The following is a 24,769-nucleotide window of genomic DNA, read 5'->3' as shown; positions in this document are numbered from 1 at the left end:
TGGAGGCTCAAGGAAAGAGCCTGACAGGATAGTTGTTTTCTAGGTCAGTTCTTCCTGCATGGCAGACCATCAAGGCCACCCACGTACCTGGTTGTCACACTGGGGATACGATGTTTAGAGAAGCCTCGTTCTTCAGCAGATTCTAAAAGACAAGGACTTTGTGTTCTGTCAGTTTGAAAGCATGAGACAGACCTGGAATCTGTTTTCAGTTGTTATATATCTTCGTGGAACAGGTTGGCTGGCTCATGAAGATGGGGCGTTAAGCCTAACTCATGCCTTTGCGTCGAAAAGACACCGTAGGTACACACGTAGCCTACTTGTTGGAGTTGAAGCTGATAGATGTTGAATAGCAATTACTTTTTCCTAAAGAACTGCAATGAAGAAATTCCTTCATTCCTTCAACTCAATTCACCTCGTAGGGCTGCCGCCCAATTGAAGCTATGACTCATCCGCAGCGGCCTGGGTTCGATTCTGTCCTGCAGCCCTATGCTGCATGTCATCCCCCCACTCTCTCTCTGCCCCCCTTCACAGCTAGCTCTCCATCATATCCAAAATAAAGGCCAAAAAGCCCCCAAAATATACATTTTAAAACAGCGGCAAGTCTGCCAGAAATGCGATGCTACCAAGCGGACCAATCGCAGCTCTTGTGTTCTGCATCTCCTCGACACGTAGTAACATTTTTGGGGAGGTACACGTCAGGGTACAAACACGTTTTATCTCAGCCTAAAAATGATCCAGATTTAACTCCACATACAGCCACATTCTGTTTACACTGTATTTTTGCTGATTGGGTCTTTACGGTCAGAATAAAGCCTTCGCTGATTCGTCAGGTTCATAATACATGACCTCCTTACTGAAGAAAACAACCGGCATTAAGGCTACAAGTGTAGAATGCAACATGGATAATCAATTACAAGCATAGCTGACTATGTTGTCTTTGCTAACAATTGTTGTGCAGTTAAATTCTGTATTTCATTGATACAACTGTTTACATGTGTACGAGATAAGCTATTCGAGCCATCTGTGACAATTCCTGTGTCCAGGACGCGCATGCCCGTGTATGTTATTGATAACGTGAAATGCGTTTTCAGACATGTTAGAATGGGCGGGGATTAGAACTGATAGGGAACCAAAACGCTTGAGATCATTTTACTTTGAAAAAACAAACTATTTATGTGGTTAGTTAGTTGGTTGGTTTGGTTTCAACTTTAGCTTTATGCTAAAGTAAGCAAACCGTCTCCTGGTTCTACCTTCATGTTGAAAACACACAAAAACAAGAGATCAATCTTTTTACTGATCTTCACAAAGTCTATTTCCCAATTTAGCTACAAATTGACATATTACATACACAATTATTACATATTTAGATTCCATATGAAGTATGGAAGAGTGAAGAGACTGTATCTTTTATAATTGTATTTCTGCATTTGATATCTGTCATTACTAAGAAAATATCTGAGCAATATAGAAAAGTGAAGATATTAAACTCGACCACAAACACATTATTATCTGCCTCTTCACACTTGAGATTATCAGTGTTAATATCGAACTCAACTCGACAAACCAGTGAGCAGGAAAGCAGCAGGATTCCCACACATCTCAGAGGTGACAGAGAGGCTACAGAGCAGCAGTGAATCAAGCAGCTGCCGAACAACAGCCCTGGCCTTTTCAGGGAACCAGCCACGGGTCACAGTTTCTCTCAGTGATGGAGTAAAGGGGGAACCAGAAAAGACTAAATGGGACTGATGGCCATTTTGTTGGAATGAATGAAGCACTCACAATTCATGTTTTGTCAGCAACAAACTGCAGGGACATTGGAAAAGTTATGATTTATCTATTAGGGTTTACATTCATCACCAATGGAGCACTGATTATTCAAAGTCTGCTGTAGCGTGCTGTCAGGACATTCAAGGTAAGCAGTGCTCAGTTAAATCTGAAAACAGACCTCAATGAGAAGACACTGCAATGAACTAACTGTATATCAAAATGTACGACATGACTGCTCCCCAGAAGTGAAGCCAAATCGTCTTGTCCATCTCATCCTCTGGTGGGTGGCTGCAGTAAAAGTCATGAACCCCACCTCCTCCATATTAGCGGATGGGTCATGGACCACACTAAAAAGTCCTTGTTAAGAGTTCATAAAAAACATATGTGACAATGAATAAAAAAAGTTTGTCTGACTTTTTAAGGCCTGTTGACGACTGAAAATTCACGAAGATGATCGAGAGAAATAATTCAACAGAAAGTTGCAGTCTCGGCACAGTGCTGAGTAACATTACAGAGATTTAGTCTCTAGAAATAGAAAAGTCGAACATTATCTCTGACTAAAATAACCAAAGCGTGATATATTCTAAAATAAAATGAGGGAAATATTACAAATCCCCATGAAGCTAAAAGACTTAAGACTGAAGGATTTGCCCTGATGACACGGTGATTATACTCAGAGAACAAAAGCAGCAGAGTAAGAAAACCTGAGAGAAATGAAAAGAATAAAGGAAGACAATGAGTGGAGGAGGAAGGACTGAAATAGCAGAGTGTGGAGCAATGTTGGGAATACGAGTTCATGTTTGAGAACTTGCAGGAACTGGTTTGTATGTATGTTGGGCTTTGTGTGTATGTGTTGTTATTTACAATAGCATTAACAATTTGACCTGGTTTCCTTTTCCTTCTATCTTTCTTTCTCGATTTAAGTCCCACAGGGTCTGAGACTCTATTATTTTTGCTCAGGTTTATTATCCTTATTATTCTCCCCCTGCTGTTTCACTATTTCCCCTGAGAGCCCGAAGACTTGTGTATAACTACATATCTAATGATGTGCAAATGCTTCTTAACAAATGCTTCTTGTATTTCCCAAATGTTGGCGCTAAAAATAACATTCAGAGCTCAGATATAACAACATTTGGGGAGTAAGTTATTTTTTATCTATATATAATTTCATTATATATATATCATTCATAAAACAATTACAATATGGCAATTAAAAAGGGTTGAATGCTAAGATGCTAAATGTATTCCATTAGGAACTTTTTGGCTTGAATGGGGGTAAATAATTTAAACTCTTAATATCTTAATACTTTAATACCCTCAAAAGACCAATCCTGTACTGTAACACAGTACACTACACAGGGCTCCAGAGTGTGACCAAAAATCTGTGAAGTGCGACTAAAAAATGTCCTTTGCCGCACCGGTGTGCCGAACATTTAACTGATGTGTCTCTGTATTTGGTCCAGTCGTGTCGCTTCCTCATCTCATCTCCTCTGCGGAGTTTACACTGACACACACAGACCCCGAGCTGCCCCCGCCCACACTCACTCACACACTGACACACTGAGATGAGAGACGCCGGTAAAGTGACAAATGTGCAACCAATGTAAAAGGTTAGTCTGGAGCCGTGCAATAGGTAAATTACAAAGAAAAACCCTGGTAATTAAAACACAGATAAACTGTAAAAAATAAATATAAAAAACATATTTAACATCTATTACTGTAATTTTACAAGAAGTCTCAATAAAATTCCATATATTTTACCTTTAATATATATTAACATTGATGTTCGCAACATAGTTTATAACAAATCGTTGTTAGAATTTAATACATCAACATTAAACTTGCCTCAGGAGATTGAGCAAGACAATTGATCTATAAATACTATTTCAAGAAGAGGAACCTTACATAATAAAAGAAAAGCATATACATAAAGATTAAAAAAAAAAAGATTCTCCCCCCGTCTATTGAATAACACACACTGCAGGCTGGGCAGAGGGAGATCATTATCAGAATGACTACCGGAGATGATTTGAAAGACAAACTAAGCTACAACACTGAAGAGATGTGGGAATATAGATGACAGTAAACACTAACAGCACGACCAACCACTGAGTACACAAATGTGTGTTTATGTATATGTCCAGTGAGTCTGTGTGTGTGCGCTTGATGATATCTCTGTGAATTCAAGGAGCTCAAAGAAGACTGACCACACAGTACCCAAAATGCATCAGTTTGAATTCTCAGCTGGTGAAAAAATGTCCCTTAGACTACTTTTAAAAATCATGCTGATGAATCACGCTTGAGCCGACTTCATCTGTCATTGTTTGTGCGAGAGAGCTGGACTTAATGAAACTGAAACACAGCAGAACCATCAGATACACAAAACAGCACCACAGGATCAATACACACTCAGACAGCCTGTCCGTACGCACACACACACACACACACACACACACACACACACACACGAAATGCAAATGCATTCACACTATCCAGACTCTCTCTCTCACACACACAAACACACACACACCCACCCACCCACCCACCCACCCACCCACACACACACACACACACCCACACACACACACACACACACACACACACACACACACACACACACACACACACACACACACACACACACACACACACACACACACACACACACACACACACACACACACACACTTAGCGTATTGATTGAGCTCCCTGTTAGCCATTTTCTCCACTAGCTGTACGGGCAGGGTGAAGGCTTACAGCTTGCAGTCTGTCCTCACCAAACCACTGCCATCTATCTGCAGGTTAATGAGCCTCAACTTGTTTTGTTTTTTTCTTTTGCTCTTCTTTACTGTGCTTAGCAGCAGCATAGTCAGGATTATACACAATTAGACAGAGTATTCTGGGATAACGGAATCGTGTTTATCAATAAATATCGATGATCATTAAGCGACAGACCGTGGGGGGAAATGAGTAATGGACACCCAGCTGCTCGGGTTTGTGACTTTTATCATGTCCACCAAGGAGGTAATGTTTCTGTTTGTTTGTTGTTTGTTTAAAAGCAAGATTATACAAAAATAACTGAACCGTTTTCCACGAAACTTGTTATGAGTTATAAGAGATAATTCATGGATTCCATTGTCTTAACCCCTCTTATTATTTATAAAATGCAACCTTTTGCAACAATATACATTAACTTGTAGAGGGTTATATATATATATGAGTATTCAACATCCAAGCCCTCACATCCTCACTATAGTCTTCTTCTTGCTCTGGCACTTAACACTAACACTATTTGCACTATTATTAATGTTTGACATCATTTATTTAGTTAAATAAATAAGCTAAATGCAGATTACAGGTGTTCCACATATGCAGCAGCGTTTGTAGACAAGGCCACACTAGCAGAATAAAGAAGTACACAATTCAAATCTGCACTCATAGCTCATATGTGGCTGCATTGTATTAATACCTGCACGAGTCTGCCTGGGCATAAACATGTGTACATGACAAATGCAAACATGTCTAAGGTGATATAGAGATTAAATTACATGCTGTGCTGGATAAACAGGAGGATTTGTGTGTTTGTGTATGTTCGCTTGGGGCTTCAGACTGGAAGTAGAGAGCTGTGGGTTATTGGAAGATGATATTTTTTGTTTCAGAAATACAAAACAAATGAGATTTTCGTTTCTTTTTAAGGATATTTATGAGACCTTAAGAGTAACTTTACTAAGGAGGAGATGTTTTAGGGTGACATTTAAGATGAATGCTAATGGGTATCACTCAGACACCCCATGAACCCAGTATGGGAGCCTGCCAAGGACTCTGAGGCTAAGACCGCGGCTCGGGAAGAAATAAGTACACACAAAAAAACAAGCACGGACATAGCAAGACACAAAGCGAGGAAAGCTAAGAGAGATTGAGAGACGCGAGTCCTCGCGTTCACACAGAAAATGGATCTCTGTGTCCTGCTGGCGTTCAGACAGACAAATTGTCTGCCTGTAGATAATAGAGCCTCAGAAGTGAGGATGAAGGGGTATCCTGAAATTCATCTATTCACAAACCTGAGAGGGACGGACAGGGAAGATGCAGAGAGAAGAAAAAGTCCGAATGAAATAGGGCAGAGTGAAGAAGACATCTTGACAGAGTAATAGAGATAGGAAAGACTCAGAGGAGAGGAGGCATGTTAATTAAGGAGCAGGTTGATAACAAATGTATTAGCAGGCCTCTGAAGGAAGGCAGGGCCGAGTAAAGGAGAGGAAGAGGGGTGGAGGGAGATAGCAAAAGGTTAACAGAAAAAGGAAAGAGAGGGGAGACACTGATGAAGAAGGCAGAGGGACAGACAGGATAATTATGAGTTAGTTGATAAAGAGGTAATAAAAGTCCTGCAGTGGAGCAGGAGTGACAGAGACAGAGGACACACAGGAGCAGCGGAGGGGAAAATGAGGGCTGGGATACTCTGAATAATACATTTTGAGCATGGAATAAAAGTGATTACCACTCTTATTTACTGACTTTGATGACTCTTCACCTAACGTCGTAGGGTCAGAAATAAATTTCGACAATGGGACGCCGTTTGAAATGTAGAGCTATCGACTGTCACATCAACAAGAGCAAATACACAGACCATGTGCAATGAATAGTATAGTCAATTAAGTTTAGTCAAATGTTTAGCTTTACTTCAGCCGACATGTTTTGAAATAAAGATCGACAACTTCCACAAGGATACGAACACCGCCACATTGCACCAATTATGTAATTTGGAGCCAGAGACAGAGGTGATGGAGCTCCCGTATCGAGGCCATGATGATACACGCTTTCCACCAATCAGGAGTTAGGGCTGGGCAATTAACCGAAAATGTATCGAAACCAACATTTATAACCTCTAACCAACTTAATTCACTGAAAAATCAAAGCATGTATAAATAAATGTACAATTCAAATGTAGAACTCTGGTGCTGTATCTGCATCATCACTATACTATATACTATGTATAAAAAGCACATACTGAAGAATCCCCCAATTAGTTACTTGGCCCCTGCATCACGACACCTTCTCTGCCAACACTCCACACTAGATGCTGCCACTTTAAATAACAAAAACAAGGTTGATATGAAAAGTGTACTTCTGTGCACTTCTTATGGGATCTAATTTAAATATTATGCTTTAGTAATTTAAAAAATCTAAAAAATGTAAATATTCATATTTCCATTCATTCCCAAGTACCAGACAATTTAACCACAAACACCTTCGGCTATTCCTTTCTCTGGATAGCCCAAGGGACACAGACATATGCAAACACTAAGCTGCTCTTTGGGGAACTGAGTCCTCTCCTTCAGGGGAAATAAAAACTACTGAAATATATCAATTTCTCCACCAAGTTGTAGTTTGTTTAAGGTATTGATAATAATGGAACAAAGGAATTTTTATTATATTGTACAAAATATCACATTACTTATATACACAGTGTAACATACTGTAGGTGTTAGACCATATGTGTGGGGGTTTATCTCCATCTTTGGCAGTTCCCAGTTGTTCCCAGTCAGTCAAACAGTTTCTACACTTCACTTTACAGAGATTATCCATCAGTCATAAAGTATTTTCCTGCAGCTTTTCTTTGGTGGATTTACCTTCTTCTAGGTGGCACAGCCACATCACTAATGTAAATTGCCCACTTCTTCTTGAACTAACTAGAAGGAAACATCAAACATCACTTCCACAGCTCCACAGTGGTTTTCCCTGAAAAGACTTAACAGCCAGTTAAAAGCAGTGATGTTGTAGAAATCAGTGAAAGACAACGGTAATACTGTTTTGTGAGTTTGAAAATGCAACAGATAGCATTGGAAAACTTATTTTTTAACAATGATCAATTTAATGTCCACATTAGTCAGTACAGTGTCTCTCTGAATATCCAAAACTAGGTGGCCAAAAAATGAAAACATCAAAATGTTGCAGTGAAACATCTCTAAATAACACGTAGGACATCACAGATGCATGTCAGAAATGCAGGTGTTTTGCTTCGATAAGAGCATCATTAGGCAAAGTGTTAGCAAATGTCTTCAGGGTTCTCATGTTAACACAGTAGACCAATTAGAGTCAAACACACACGCTCTACCTCCCACCCTCTTCTTATACTCTCTGTGTGTCTCTAGGTCTCACTGCCTCTTTCTACCCAGTGTAAATAATGTAATTTGTCATAGACAGGGCTCCATGTAGGAGATGACCTTTAGAAACCTCACAGTAAATTGGCCTCGGCTAGAAAAGCTACGTCATTAGCCCTCTCCTTCTCCGTCTCGCTCTCACTTCCTCTGTGTCCCCCTGCTTTCAAATTCAGTTTTATTCTTTCTGTTTCATTTTAAATTCAGTGTTTAATCGACTTCTATGTGAGGCTAACTAGCTCTCTGGCTTTCGCCCTTCTTCTAAATGGTGCCGTCACACAAACACACAAGACCAGATTGTTTCGCTCAGATGTTAACATGTAGTGTTTACTTTTTTAATTTCTTTTTATTTATTTGTATGTATTGAAAAATCACAATACACTGGGTACAGTAACTTGCATAAAGGTTCTTGTAGCTGTTAAGTTTATCCAGGTTTGATTTGAATTATATTGCTATAACCCCTGTATTATTGATTTAATGTATTATTTAACTTTATTATTTTTAGGAGAATAAAACATAGCCCTTGCTAAGCTAGCCAGTGCCAACTTGGCTGCTTACACAGGTAATGTAGAACAGAGAATATGATCTTTAATACTGCTGAATCCAATTACTAGGTTCATGAGGGGTAATTATGTTAAAGTAATGCTTCAGTAACCATTGACGAATATAAGAAAACACAAAGCAGCACACACAATTGTTAACTAGCCTGCTACAAACGGCTCAATATTGCTAACAGTATATTACAGATATTTAAAAAAAACCTTATGAGGGTATCAGCAAAAAAAGAACATAAAAAAGAAAAAGAGAGGAACATTTTCAATTAAATGTGTAATCTTTTTCATCTTTGTCAGCATCATTTTGTTGAACCCAATAATTGGGGATTTACTTAAAATAAAAAGAACAGTTCAGTACACTTGAAGGTAATAGCATATACTGAGGGGAAAGTCTGTGTTTTGATAGTAAATAATCTCATCACACAAGCCAAAAATCTGTTGTTATTTTCATCAAATGGCAAGAAGATAAAGTCTGGTGGGGAAATAGTAAATCCATTATCTTTATTTCTTAGTTTAGAATTTGGCAAATTTATATGCAGTACTCAGCCAATTGAACAAACAACAATCTGTAAAGTTTACAGTAATTGTACCATGTGCACTCCCACCAGGTTGACCAGGTTGCTGTTATGGACAATTTGAAGAGTGTCTGCCTCTGCCAACAAGCTGGTCAGAGTAGGCGGAGATGCAACATGGAGGACACTTTCCTCCATAATCTTCATTTCTTTCCTCAAGTTGGGCTTGTAAAAGATTTAAAGATAATTATGTGTAGCTGATTGGTAGCAGTATTGGCCTTTATGAGTGTAGGATGTTTACAAAAGTGGACATTTGCAGGACTCTGCTGGAAGCATCAAAATGTTTCTGTTTTTCTTTAATGATGTCGGACAGACTAAAGCTACTAAAATGTAAAAACACCCCAATAACAGCCAGATAGACGGATTTCCAATATGTCTGTACAGAGCAAGAATTAAGTTGGCTCTCTGCCACCTTAAGATACTCAGACACTCACACACACACAAATTTGTAGAGAAATGCACAATATACACACAAAATAGGTATCAGCAACATCAGCAGTGCCAGCTACCATGCACAGGGGAGAGAACTACTCGTGCCCTGGTTTCAAGGCAGACTGTGTGTTTGTGTGTGTGTGTGTGTGTGTGTGTGTGTGTGTGTCTCAAAAAACAGAAAGAGAGGAAAGAAAGAGTGTGTCTGTGAATGTTGTTGTGTGCATGTGTTATCATTCCTCAGCACCGTGCTCCTCTTGGCAGATGGCTCTGCCAACCACGGGACCTGGGGTTTGTGTGTGTGTGTGTGTGTGTGTGTGTGTGTGTGTGTGTGTGTGTGTGTGTGTGTGTGTGTGTGTGTATTGTATTGGTATCTTGGGGAGCACAAGGGCAGAAGCTACCTGGTGTTGACTGCCAAGTCTCTTGCTCCCTTGCGCTCTCTCTCTTTCTATAAACCTTGCAACACACACACACACCTGCACACCCACAGACTGCTATGTCTTGCCCTGGTACGACTTTTATGGTGTTTGTGATTGAATTTTTTATTAATAAGTTTCGGCAGTTAAAACTGAAATTTACTGTAGTAGATAAATGATAGTGGATATCATTACTCTTATTTAGATGACCAAGTTTATTATTCTTACCAGCACTAGTGTAGCTGTAGGAGAGCAGGTACAACTTGTGGAAAATCCCAAACTTCTGCTGTCTGAATTCGAGTTACAGAGCAAACACTACTTCATTAAAGGGGACATAGCATGCAAATTCCACTTTGTTAGTGCTTCTACAGGTTAATGTGGGTATCTGGCATGTCTACCAACCCAAAAACTCTGGGGAAAAAACACTCGCGCGTTTTGTTATAGTTCCTCTAAGTCAGAAACGTCATGCTTGAGCGACTCGATTGCACTTCCTGGGTATTGTGTCGTAACAAGGAACTGGAAGTCTCCCTACATGGTCTTGGCCCACCCCCCTCCTCCACACAGCCAGCAGTGTGGAGGACTTCCGCAGTGTTCAGCGCTACTGTAACCCCCGAACCCCGACATTCAACGGGTACAACAACAAGCGGAGAAAGCAGAATCGCGGGCTGACCTTATATATACAGTCTATGGGGCTGACCAGCGCGGAGAAATGCTCGTCCCGTGTGAACAGCCAGGCGGCTGCGCGCTTGAGAACGGCGCTACGCTGCCTCGCAGCGGTCTTCCACACTGCCAGCTGTGTGGAAGACTTCCGCAGTGTTCAGCTCTACTGTACGCCGGGTTACAGTAGTTACGCCGGGGTACAGTAGTTCCGCCGGGGTACACCGGACGCGGAAGTGCCGCTGCGAGGCAGCGTAGCGCCGTTCTCAAGCGCGCAGCCGCCTGGCTGTTCACACGGGACGAGCATTTCTCCGCTGGTCAGCCCCATAGACTGTATATATAAGGTCAGCCCGCGATTCTGCTTTCTCCGCTTGTTGTTGTACCCGTTGAATGTCGGGGTTCGGGGGTAAATGATGGTCTTCATAGCCCCCCCCCCCCCCCCCCCCCCCCGCCCCACCTCTCTTTCTCTCTCTGTCTGTCTGCTTGTGTGCTTGTAGTGGATGGGCAGAGGGGGACATTTAATTATGTGATTGGGAAAATTAAAACTCCAGGACAACAGAAGGGGAATACAAAGTATGGGATGCATATTTGATAATTTATATCATATAAAATATGTAATTTATATCGTTTAAAATCATGGGGGGAGAGGGGGGAGGGGGGAGCTGGCTCATTAGCATTTAAAGGAACAGGCACTCAAAACAGGTCACTCTGTGGAGGGCTGTTTTATACAGGGTAAAAAGGGTGCTGTTTTATATGATCCTTGTGGTATTTTGACCAAAGTATGTTACAGACATTTCATTAAGACCCCAAGGAACCATATCAACTTGTGGTAAAATGGGCATGCTATGTCCCCTTTAACTGATTGAACTAATTAGTAAAAAAACATTCACAGAAAATAAGGGAACGCTACCTCAAGTAAATAATTAATTCCTAATTAGTTTTAACAACAAATTAGGGAGTGTAATTTCAAGCAGGTTATTCATTAACTAATTTGACTTATCACAAATTCAACTCTCACAATAATGAGTGAATATTATCAAATAATTTACTAATGACTTCATATCATTAGATTATTGAGCAAAACAAAAATAGCATGCTAAATATTTCCGTGCACTTCATACAGTAATTAGCCACAATTTTCAGATACACTATCCTGACAGATATGGATTTTACAAATGTGCACATCAATTGTATCCCTCTCCCTGTGTTGAGGGTTTGAATGTGGTTCAAATACTCTCCAGCAGCTCGCTCTCTCCTCTGTGTACTGCCTGATAACAAAAACGACCCCAAAAGTGGTCTTTAAAAAGGCATGAAAGGGACTCCGGGGCCATCACTGCACAGATAAATATGAGCATTAAAAGGTGGGAAACACTGTGAAGACAACGACTCTGCCAATATTGGAACAGCAGCGACAACAGGAGCCTGGTGATCTGATCCCATGGGGAAGATCTGGTGCAGTTATGTACACTCTTCTGCTTCAGTGTATAATCAGCAGTTACAAGGCTTTTAGTCACATCTATTGACAAGGCAGCTGAAATCCCTACACGTCATTACTAGACAATAATATCTGTGATAAATCTGCAGCATCTTACACCTGAAACGTTTTTAACAGCTTTTGATGAGGGGACACTCTTATCGTCTATTCTCTAAGTCTTTTTTAATGAAGATATTGCAGCTCAGGGGGACATATGTCAGTGTAAGTACCTTCAGCTGCACTCATGAATGACTATTTACTGCGCCTCTTTGAGCCACTCAGTGCCTGTTGGGTCTTATCGTCTCATGGTTGTCATGGTCATTTGCTGTGTGCGACTTCATGTTGTTTCTTATTGCGGTTTCATTATGTACTTGAAATTAAGCGAAAAAGTGAAAAGGTAATTTGATTCCCTTACAAACTAGTTAAGAAAACAACTGACCTTTTTTCATTATGATAAATAGAGAAAAGTATGTGGCTTAGTAGTATTAGCAGTAATCAGATTTATTAAAGAAGTTCGACCTCTGGAGATAATGGTGCTATAGCTAATTGTTGCATTGTACTTGACTGAGCCCTGTGGCCTTTTGGCTAATTATCTATGACATGAACCCAGCTTACGAGGAGAACGTGTAGCATGCAATAATAATATAACGAGCGTGATTCTACTATTAAGTAAGTTCTGGCACTTACCACATTATCGTCATTAATGGGGTTCTTGAACTAGCAAACGAGCGGCTGGCCCAGTGCTGTTCTTTCAGAGCAGGTGACCAGAGAACTTACACCGTACAGCGTCAAACAGAAATGGAGCGGCACATGTTGGAGCTCAGAGATCTTTTTAACAGCAGCCATTTTTACAGGAAACAGTAAACACTATTACTATAATAATAATAATAATAATATACAATACACAAGTAATCAAGCTGACTAAGACTCTGTGACTAAACAGAACAGAAGCTTCATTAATGTGATTAGTAACACCTGTGTTTACCTGTGTTTCAAAATGGCTGCCGTTAAAAAGGTCTTTGAACTACAGTGATTTTCGCACAGAAACAACAGAGGACAGAGGAGTTCATTTAACAGATAAAAGTAGCGTAGGGCTGGGCGATAAAGCGGTATCGATAATTATCGCGATATAACTTTTCCTCGATAGAAATTTGAGACATGTCGATATAACGTCGATAGAACAGATAGAACTCATCCCGTCTACGTTTTGACGGACAACACAAACAGCCAATGAGAGAGAGATAGACTAGAGTTACGGAATAGAGTTACGCCCACATCAATTTAGGTTGAGGCACACAGCACAGAGTGTAGAAGGAGCAGCACAGGTGTTAGTGTTTGGGCTCCTGGACAGAGGTGGACGACTCGGCATCGATGCAGTAACATATACATGTTTTCTGCTACGTTCATTGTTTCAGCCATTTTCCGCTGTTGAATATTTATAACACCGCTGCTTCAGGACCAGGACAGACACTCATTAAAGGTCCGGTCCTGTGTCTCTGTCAGAGTCTCTTTCTTCCTCACTCCCTCTGACCTGCGCTCACTTTACACTTTATTATTAAACACAAACCACAAGTTATTAGGACACGTACAGGACTGACGTTAACTTTGTGTTTGTTTGATTCACTAGAGTTTATGAGACACATGTTTAAACCTGCTACACAACACGAGACGTAACGCACACAGTCAGGGCATCAGGGTTAAAGTGACCGGAACGATCCAGAGACATGATCCGACACCATCGATTAATAACTGAATACATGTGATTATCAGTTTGTGTGTGAAAAGACAGAGAAGAGAAGAGAAGACACGCACGCACGCACACACACACATACACACACGCTCTCTCTCTCTCTCTCTCTCTCTCTCTCTCTCTCTCTCTCTCTCTCTCTCTCTCTCTCTCTCTCTCTCTCTCTCCTGCAGACAGAGGTTCTTCCCTCACGCAGTGTTTTACTTCTGTGTTGCAGAAGAAGCGACGCCCCGTTCATCCAGGAAGATAAATATGAATTCATCGGGTTTTTATAAAGATCAGTTCTAAGTGTGATGATTAGAAGACACCAGAGGAGCAGAGTCACTGGTTGACCAGCGGAGTAATGAGCCTCAGTGCAGTGAAGCTCATTTAAGATAAGATAAGATAAAACTTTATTGATCCACACACCAGGGAAATTCAGTTTTTACAGCAGCACAGGCACATCAGAATGAGGGAGACAAGAGAATAAAGAAATAGAAAAGACAATAGAAAAAACAATTTAAATTTAAGAAAAAATGCTGAGTATGTACATTATATTCACCTTTTCACTGTAGTGGTTTGTATGACATGTTCTAAGTAAAGTGCTGTGGCACAGAATGATTGTATGAGCAAGTAAAATTAGTCTTTTGCATAAGAAAAAACATTTGAAGAAGAATAAGATTGTACATAAATACAAATGTTCAAAGAATGTATTTTCTGGTTATTAGATTAATATCGCGATATATATATCGATATCGACTGATAAAAAAAAAATTGTGATACGATTTTATTCCGTATCTCCCAGCTCTAAGGCAGGGGGGGGGGAGTTTGCTTGTTTGACCACTGAGACACACCTGGTATCAATATGTGGCTTTTGTGATACGATCTCAAGCGGACAGCTCTAAGTACAGGTGTGAACGCACTCCGATCAGATATAGATACAATCACGAGAGAACACATTTGCCAGACCACTCTCTCATGCACGAGATTCACTCAGCTCCTCCAGACTCCTCTCTCTCTCTCATGCCGACACACAGACACACACAAACAGTGACATCGGACACATCTGTTACCTCAGACTGGGTCAGAACAACATCATTTGGTCTTAACTAACACAAATGACATACGTGTTCGTTTTCATTTAGAGCGGGAAGTGAGATACGATCCCAAGTGGTCACAGGAGACACATTCAGGACTCATGTTAATACCAGTTGGGAACACGTGCTTAGCGATGGCTACTTGTGCATACAGGCTCATATAAAGATAGACAACATGACGGCTCCCAAAAGTGAAGCCAAATTGTCCTGTTCGCCCCCTGGATGCTAACTGCAGTATAGATCATAAACCCTGCCTCCTCCATGTTTGGTGAAGGGACGTGAATCAAATTAAAAAGACAAAATTCCCAGTAATTGTACATAAATTGGCCTTAAACTGGAGCAGGTTAATCACACCCGCAGTTATACCACATCCCAGTCCACATCCTTGGCCAGTGGTCATTAGATTTCATGTTAAAATTCGACAAGGTGAATTTGAAAGCTCTGGGAACAGTCTATAACAGACCATATGTGTTGCTGTGTCCTGCTGAGGTGCAAATTATGGCTGATGGATACTGCAAGACCTTTGACACCTCTGAAGAAGTCACAGCTTTCACATCCACCCTGAACAAGACAGCTGGCAGACGGCAAGTTTCTGGACATTTCAGACACTAGGTGCGTCTTAAATCATTACTTCCTAATTATTGTTTGTTTGTTTGTCTCCTCAATACAATTCTTCTGTGGGTTTGGAATCACTGTATGACCTTGCCATGGCTTGAACAGTTGGCAGAGGTATATTATTCTACAGGCTACTGTTTGTGTTGGACGGTTTAGATGAGGGTTATGTTGTCTGTGTTCTGATAGTTTTCATTTTTTATAATATTTGTATGGTACTTAAACCGGCTAAACTCCTTCATTTTTCCTCAGGGATGTGCTTACTGCAGGTTCTTCATTGGATTACCTACCTTTACTTTAAAAGATCCTTTTACATGAAACTATAAAATTATATATCACATTGTTTCTTCAGCTAAGAGCTAGTGTTACCGTACTTGCACTGCTTAATCATATTGAAGATTACTATGGGATGCTCTTAAAAATAACTTAAATAACTCAAATAATAATACAAATCTATTTTCAGCCACTTACTTCTCATTTGTTTTCCTCTGAAACTAAAGAATGACATTTCTGGGTGAATAGAGACTTTCTTATAAGATAAGATAAATGATATACCTGCTCATTAATGAAACACGTTAATGGTGGTTTTAAAATCACATTTATGAAAAAAAAAATCTACATTTATGGGTTGAAAATGGCTCATAACGCCACTTACAGTTTCAAACCATCTTGGATCTTGCAGGGCCAATGCTAACGTAGAGTAAATCGTGGGGACGTCTCTACATCATGACATTATACATATATACGTATATATTTGAAAAGATTAACAAATGACTCAAATCAAAGGTGGGCGTATCCATCTTTGAGGGACACTGAGAAGACGCGGATCCCACTCTCCTCACATCCTGTGTGGGCAAAATCTTCACTGTTAAAGACAAATGTTCTGCTGGGGATTTTATATCCGATCCAGATGGTTACTGTTTTATTTTCTTGTAAGACACTGGCTTAGCTCTTCATATAAAGCATGAAGCCTAAAAAGTCTACACTGCACCTCTCACCCACAGATTGGGGCTTTGTTTTACGCAATCATAACGTTTTAACAGTTGACCCGTGTCTTTGCAGCACCAGTGTCATGTAATCATTTAAGTGGATTATCTGTAGAGCAATTAGCTCAAAGGCTCCATCTCCTTCATTAGGATTTCTTAGGATTTCTGCAGTCGAGGCATTTTATTATCTGTGCCGCTGCTTTGATGACTGACAGAAAGTGTTTCAGTTATTTTACTATAGATATTTTTTGCAAGGCTCGAGCATGTCTAAAAGCTTATGGTGCTAAAAAGAAATTGTCAGCAGTAAGTGATAATGACATGATATCTTACACATGATACCTGTAGGAACACAGAAACTCTGAAGCAATTCAGCCTCACCTCATTCACATCTCCTCTTGAAAGTTTTTAATCCTAATATGTCACAGATGTGGTATCTGGACTGCTTGTCTGTGGTTTTGTGCCATATTCTAATCACGCTCAATCTAAATCCTGAAAGAAAGTAGAATGTTTGGAGATTCAGCCTCATCGTGATTCAGACTTCCTTGTTAAATTGGAACAGCTGGAAAGACACATCTGTATAATGTTACACCATTTGCAGCTCAGAGAAATCTGTAGTCTGCAGCCGATCAGTGACGAGTCCTTACAATTAGCGCTTGGCACAGAGGTGAATAAATACTTCTGGAATACATCAAAAGCTGCTCTAATCAGTATTTTTCCTACAAAAAGGGGATATAATATCTGTGGTGAGAAAATTGTCAATTGCCGTGGCAAACCTACAGGGAGCTTTACCCACCGATGTCATTCTTATGTTTTACTGTCTTTGAGTTCCTTGTATTGGTTTTACAGCCTGAAAATTATTTATTTGTTCACTCTCAAGTTGAGAGTCTCAACCCACCGTGACACCCCGCATTGGTTTGTGAACTGCTGATTTCAAGCCTCAAGTCTGGCATTTTGTCCAATAAACCACTATGTACTACCAGCACAACACCACAGTTAGCGCATGTAATGAAAACTAAGCAGCTAAAGAGTCATGTATTTCTCCAGTTCATTCATTGAAACCTTTTTCCATTACTTTGCAGTAAGTACATCAGATGATCTGACGGGTCTCGCCAGCTTCCTCACATCTGACGACAGAGCTCCCATTTTCCATCGCTGAGGGATAGTCGCGCCACCTTGACGGTATACAACAGGATATTTTTCCTCCAGACAGAAAACTTCCGTCATTGTTATCTGCGGTTAGTCGTGGAGCATTTGTTTGTGGATTCTTGGCAGCTGGCGTTGAGACGTAGCATCCGTTCAAAGCCTGTGAGTCGCTGATGATGTTGGTGTGAAGTACTATCAAGTGGAGTGAGAATGGAAATTTCAGCGGCGTGATGAATGGCTGTGTCCGTATTGAAGTTGCACGTGTGACGTGTGAGCTGACTGAGAGCTCGGGAGGATTGAGGGGCAGACTGAGTATTGGACTGTGGGTCTGAACATCATATGCACTGACTATAAATTGACTGTGTCACCACTTTTCCCTGCAGATCCCATCTTCTACTTGGGAGCTTATCCCCAGACTGAGGATTTTTTGCTCTGAACAGCAATTTGATGACAACATTTTTACATTTCTCTTGAACTGTTCATCCATCGGCTTCACTCTTGGTATGTGTGATGTTAATCGGCCGAGAAAGTGCTTTGTCAAATTTGGTGCAATTTGAACACATATTATTAACAATCAATGAATATAAATATTCTGAAAATTCAATAAATAGGCGACCCGTGCTCTGTAGCAGTCAGTGGGGGCCAGGCAGTGTGCCTTCAGTTTGCGGACAGAGTTGAACATGTCTTCTTCTACATCCCTGGATAAACTACTGCAGTGATCGAAAACTGGGTCAACCCGCAGATCAAAATTGCAGCAAGATCATTTTGATGATTTGATTATTTTTATTTCACTTTATATCGGACTGAGACACAGACACGGATGCATTGGGTGCTGATCTCCATCATAGTCCAATGTTCTTAGACTCACTTTCTTGAGCAAGTTATCTTCAAAGTAAAAGCACAACCCTTGTTGTTCTTCTTCTTTTTTGGTGGCAACCAACATCAAGGTGCATTAACACCATCTACTGTGTCTTCGCCCTTCATCGTCCCCACACAACCTTTGTTTCGTTGCTGTAATGCTTTATACCCAGCGCAATTACAGACTTTTTATTTTGAAAAGCTGTGAACTTGGTACTGAAGATTGTGTCGACTGATTAACAGATCTGTGAAATACTTGACATACCATGTATGAAAAAATAACAGCAGTTAAACAAATCATTCAAATTGATATATAAGCCACATGAACAGTAATAAAGAAAATCCACACATAGTTTTCTAACTTTACTCTGCATTGTTTATAAAAAGCTCTGCACACAACGTCCAGCACACAAACAATAAAAAGTGACAGTATGTTGCAGAACTGTTTGAGGAGGACTCACTAATGACCAGGAATAATTCTGAAGTAGCTCCAGAGCTTTAACTCAGGACAAGAGAACAGCTCATTCCAAACCGACAGGTTTAGAACAGGCACTGCACTAGTGATGTTAAAAAATAAGTTCCTGCAGATCTCAACTTTCAGGTTCTGAAACACACAGTATTAAATGCTGATGATATGTGTAATCAATTCCCTAATTAACTGCTTAAATGGTTCAACCAATCACAATCAGTGTCAATTACCAGTCAACACGATCTCCCCCAGATTCCACCACCATGATTAGCCAGCTACATGATGGGCAATTACAGCGAGGAGTATGCAACATTCAATGTAAGCCCCATTAAAGTCATACAAAGCCTTCAGATCTCTGAGCGAGAGAATGAAACAAGGGGCGAGATGGGAGGAGGAGGTGGAGGGAGAAAGAGCAACAAAGAGGAGAAGAGATGAAAGGATATTTCTTCAGGAGGAGGAGGAGGAGGAGACCTACAGTGTTGGATTCGTTCAGATTTAACAAAGGCATGGGGAGCTTCAAAATTGTTTTCTCTCTCATTTTTTTTTCGCCTTAAAGGGAAAATCCACTGCCAAACAGGAGCCGCACATCAATGGCGACTGACAGACTTTTAACTCCAATCTCAGTGATTTTCATGGTTTCTATTGAAGCTGTGCGTCGCCTTTTATGCCCAAGTAATCCATTGTAAAATGTTAAGAAAATATCTCTCTCTCCCTTCAGGTTTTCATCCTTTAGCTGTGTTATTCTTCTTAGAATCTTGGAGAGTTAAGTCCATTCTAACACTTATTGACACTGAGCTGCCGCTACTTCAAAAGTGCTTCCAGAGCTGTTGGTAGAAGACACTGGTTGACAACAACACACTCGGCTGCATCATGTGCTGCACTGGCTGCATTCAAAAACCTTTTTTGGCCCCATCTCTCAACTTTTCACTTATCATGTTATTTGTATCTGACTGGTTTAGGGGTCAATATGCTGGAAATTACCAGAATCCTATAAACTGCGTCTATATAGGAGAATGTACAACTGTTCCTAATGACCTTCGTCTTGGCTTCATCTTACTTCTTCTTCCTCTTTTAAAAAAAAAAATCTGACTTTGAAATGAGACTTCTTTGTAGTTTCCACACAGTGCATGGATCATTCAGACGGGAATAACCACACACTCTCAGACTGTCTTTCATCAAAGGCTTTTATGGTGCCACACTTGTTTGCACACACAGGCTACGTCCACACTAAAACCTTTTCATTTTTCCACGGCATTTGAAATCAAAAGCAGTTTCCAGTCCATCTCTACATCAGAGATAATCTCTGTCCATACTGTCGTCTGAAATATGACCATTCACGTAAACTGGGCGTGTGTGTACTCTAGCCTTATGACATGCAGAATTAAACTGTGCAACAGCTGCTAGCAAAGACAACATGCTCATCAAGGCTTTTAATTTGGTATCCACGTTGCCTTCATCACTGGGTCAGGGTCAGGTGACGGACAGTTTTCATGTCCATTTGACATTTGATAGACAAAACAATTAATTGGTTATGACACTTGTTAGCTGTATGCTTTATATCTGACTGTGAACACCCAGTGACAAGCAACATATGTCTGAGTTTTGAACATGTGTTCTACAAGAAAAAAGCCAATATTCTGAAAGCCTGGAAAAAGAACATAATTCTGTGCAGAATGTTTTTCCTTCTTTCTTATTCCATCCAACATCTTGTAAAATGACAGTCAAATCTCTGATGTTCAATAATTTCAATCCAACAAAGTTGTTTGATCGATTATCATTTGAAGCACTTTACAGAACAGTAACTAATTAATATAGGCACACACGCACACATTAATACAGTGCATCTATGTGCAGCACTTGGGGGCTCAGTATCTAGAAGGACACTTTGGCATGAAGAATGGCATCTAACTTTCAAACTTCTGGTAAGTGGACAACCCGCTAACCATCCTGAGCCACAGCCAAAGTCACGTCACAGGCAGCCCTTCTCATTGTTCTGTTCTGTCTGCACGGTTCTGTGTTTTCTTCTCCGTAATAAAGCGCATTTCTGTGTGTGTGTGTGTGTGTGTGTGAGCCCAGTTTCCCACAAGGACCGTCTGACAACAGCAGCGTGATGGAGTGGTGGCAGGGGGAGGGTTACATGTGTAGACACCCTGAGCTTGTTGTTGAGCCCTGAGCAGCTCCACTCCAGCAGCGGGGGGTTAAGTACCTTGCTCCAGGGCCCTTCCACAAGCGGCTGCTGAGGGACAGCAGTGTGTGTCACTTTTCTGCTCACACACACTCGCCACCACCATCACCACCACCCACAGGAATAAGGATTCAAAACAGCAACACGGTTGCCAAGTTATTGTGCTCCCACTACAATACGTAGCTGAAGTGGAGAGGCTGACTTTTATATCCAGTGTGCTGTACAATCGAATGTGAAAAAGAAATGTCTCCGACACAGTGGTTATCCAGCGCGGAGTGAAACGTGAGAATGTATTTGTATCTTCCTGTTTTTGAATTCATATTCAGCCGGCACAGAGGGTCGTCCACTACTGTCAGGGTCGACATTTCATGGTTGGACGAGAGGTAAAATGCAAGGTGCTTTGGATAAAAGCTTCATACAGTAAAAGAACTTTATACTGTAGCCTGTACTGGGAGCAGGACAGTACGATCTGAGTCTGAGTTGACGAGCTGATCTATATTTTCAGATCGTCCCTCCATTACTCCTCATATATCTAAATAAATCAATGAATTCCAAATCATGCAGACAAACACAGATCTAACTTCTTGCAGATCCAGTATCTCTTGTTTTCCCTGATGTTAAAAAGTCTCCATCATCTCTCTCCACGTGAGTATTTGTTCTTGTGTTCTCAGCTGCATATAAAACCTCCTCACTTAGAATTGTAGTATTGTACAGTATTGGTTACAACTGCATTTATATTCATCATATTATATAATTTATTGTTTTCATTGCAGATGATTTCCTGAATATTGGTGAGTTTCTGAGATCAATATTAGTATTGATATTTGTTTGAATTGGCAACCTAGTATATTGGAGAACACAAATATTTTTCTACTATAAATATATAAAAAATTATAATAATCATTTTTGGTTAGAAGAAATAAACTGAGCAGCCACTTTACATTTGAAAAGTCAAATTGACAGTGCCCTCTGTTGGACAAAATGAGAATCAGTGAGATTGTTTCTCGTATTTCTGGTCTGGATTTTATCAGGGTATACATGCATATATGCAATGGGCTCACATCAGACAACACACAAGTCTGACTCTGTACAGATTCTATGTTTTTTAATTGATTAATAATGTTGTTCAGTCTTTCAAATGTATACCCCAAAAGATGAGGGATTCTTAAAGCCATTGATTCTGTTATTTGTGTATTTTGTAAATCAAATAATAAATATTGACTGATATATTCATGAGATTAACATAATGTTTTCCTTTTAAAAATGTACCTGGACATTAAAAAAAATAATTGTATCACTTCTCTTGTGGACCAAATTGAAGCTGTTTTGAAACCTGTCTTCAGCTTTTCTGTAACACAATGTGTTGTCATTCATCAACCAATACCTATGTATCTGTATGGACTAATATCAGTCAATACTGGAACCAGAGCATGTTTAGTGTTTGGGGACAATTGATCTACTATTGTAATAACATGTCTTAGTAGCTCTACAAACAGAACACACAACTGTCAGCCTCATGTACAGACTGTGTGTGGAGCACCAGCACAAAGCTGCCCAGTCATTTCACTCAGTCCACACAGGAAAGAAAAATGACGCCTGGTCTAGTTTTAGATTTTAATAACCACATGCAAACATTTAGATTCCTGCAACATCCCAAAATAAACCCCCAAGTTGACTCTGTCATTGTGGAGCCCACCAGCATCACCTGCACGGCCCAGGCCCTGCTGACCAACACATTCTCCGGACTGAGGGGAAACTTCTGCCCCCTCTTCCAGGAGCCTTTCATTCATTCACAGGTTTTGGTATTCCTCTGTGCATCAGTGTCCCCGCTCCGTCACATCAGCCCGTGCAAATCAAACATTCCTTAATGTCACAATGTGAACTGTGTGTGTGCGTGCGTTGGCGTGTGTGTGCGTGTGTGTGTGTGTGTGTGTGTGTGTGCAGGCTACATGTGCATGTCTCCCGGTTCGTCTCATGCAACAACGGTGACAAAGAAAGACGCATTTCTCACTTTGGCTGCGTCCCCATCTCCCCAAATAAAAACAAACACACACACACGCTCCATTTAAAGGCTTGATTTCAGGATGTCATGTCCGCTCATCCTCTTTAAAGCCTCACATGCATCCACACACACACAGAGGAGAGGATGAAGCAGCGTGTTCTGGACTTACCATGGTTGTTCAAGCTCCCAGTCTCTGAAAAAGTCGAATTCAAACAGATCCATGCCCGCTCCTGGTTCTGCTCCTGTTTCCGCTGCTGGTGTTTCTGGTTTAAAATCCAAAGCTGCTGCTACGTGGTTCTACATGAGCTACTGATACTGAGTGTCTTCTGTGCGTGTGTGTGAGAGAGCGAGAGCGAGAGAGAGAGAGCCACAGAGAGGGAGAGTAGACACGAGCCGCTGCCAGGAAGCTGCTACGTGGTCGAGGCAAGCTGACAGCCAGGCAGAGGTGGAGAGAGAGAGGGGGGGGGGGAGCGAGAGCGAGAGCGAGACAGAAAGAGAGAGAGAGAGACAGAGAAAGAGGGAGAGAGGGAGAGAGAGAAAGAGTGAAAGAGAGAGGGAGAGAGAGGCAGAAAGAGTGTGAGAGAGGGGGGGGGGAGTGTGAGAGGGGGGGGCATGCTGGAGACAAGTCACATAATAAGTGGAGCTATTTATGTTGATCTTACTAAATAAACTTTGACACCCCCCTCCAAAAAACCCAACAGTTGCCATTCATATTATTATAATTATTATCATAATAATCATAATTATTATGATGATTATTATTATTATTATTGTTGTTGTTGTTGTGATTCAGTAGTGCTGCTGGTGTCAGAGATACCTGCAAGTCAGGCTTTGATAATAAACTGTGACCCCCCCCCATTTCATTTGTAGAGTGTCAAAGCACAACATACATTATCTCAAGTTATTTAACATTTAAATTTTTTTATTAATAATGATAATAACTGTCAACAGCTGTAGGAGGATGTAAATGTCTTTAAGATGCGTGCTCTTGTATTTAGCCTCACGCACAGTTCTAGAGTCAGTGAAGTGCACACTCCAGACAGACGTCTGCACTAAACATCACCTGTGACGCTCTGTGTGCTCTCATGACTCACAAGCTTCTCATTATCTCACAATCCATTAGAGGAGATTTATTTTTTCTCGTTCTTTTCCTTCTCTATAAAAAGGGACATCTGAAGCAGGGGTTTCCTGATTCAAAGCTGTGACAGTGAAGTACACCACACATGCAGCTCACTGACTCCAGGAGTCTTTGTTCAGACTGTGCATGAACACACCGCAGAGGGCTGTCAACAGGATTTTTAGAAAGAACTGAGGTCATTAGCCAAGACTCCTCTGAATGCCTGTTATTTTTTGTCTCATTTGATTTATTTAGTTGAATTTATTCGGATTTTCTTGGATTACCTTTTTTTTTGTCTTTCCCAAAATTACTCAAATTACAGGATAGTTGGTCGAAAAGAAGCGGGTTCAGAACCCAGCATGTGTGAGGTCATGGCCTGTGTTTCCTCTGTGGAATCACAGTGATAATGTTCAGTGCAGAAACACATGACCTAACTTCCCACCCAGGGGCAGAGAGTCTGCACACGTTGGGTCGAACCTTTACTGGATCCGATCACACATCCTTTTGACCAAGTCTTCATCAGGCAAACAGCTGACTGGCTCAAGTGACA

At 40.8% G+C, this 24,769-nt stretch overlaps 1 protein-coding gene across 4 annotated transcripts in view; it reads right to left on the bottom strand.

Moving 5' to 3' along the window:
- aff2 (AF4/FMR2 family, member 2) overlaps window positions 1-23,548 on the bottom strand; it is a 150,429-nt gene extending 126,881 nt beyond the window's left edge. For all 4 annotated transcript variants that reach the window (XM_034598016.1, XM_034598018.1, XM_034598017.1 and 1 more), the window contains exon 1: window positions 23,272-23,548. In XM_034598016.1, the coding sequence (XP_034453907.1) occupies window positions 23,272-23,324 (53 nt within the window). In that variant the 5' untranslated portion in view covers window positions 23,325-23,548. The remainder of the gene's footprint in view (window positions 1-23,271) is intronic.
- Between the last annotated feature and the right edge of the window lie 1,221 nt (window positions 23,549-24,769).

This window comes from Hippoglossus hippoglossus, chromosome 10, assembly GCF_009819705.1.
Source record: "Hippoglossus hippoglossus isolate fHipHip1 chromosome 10, fHipHip1.pri, whole genome shotgun sequence".
NCBI classification, from domain to species: domain Eukaryota; kingdom Metazoa; phylum Chordata; class Actinopteri; order Pleuronectiformes; family Pleuronectidae; genus Hippoglossus; species Hippoglossus hippoglossus.
The sequence above is the reverse complement of the archived record's forward strand: the minus strand, read 5'-3'. Positions and strand labels throughout refer to the sequence as shown.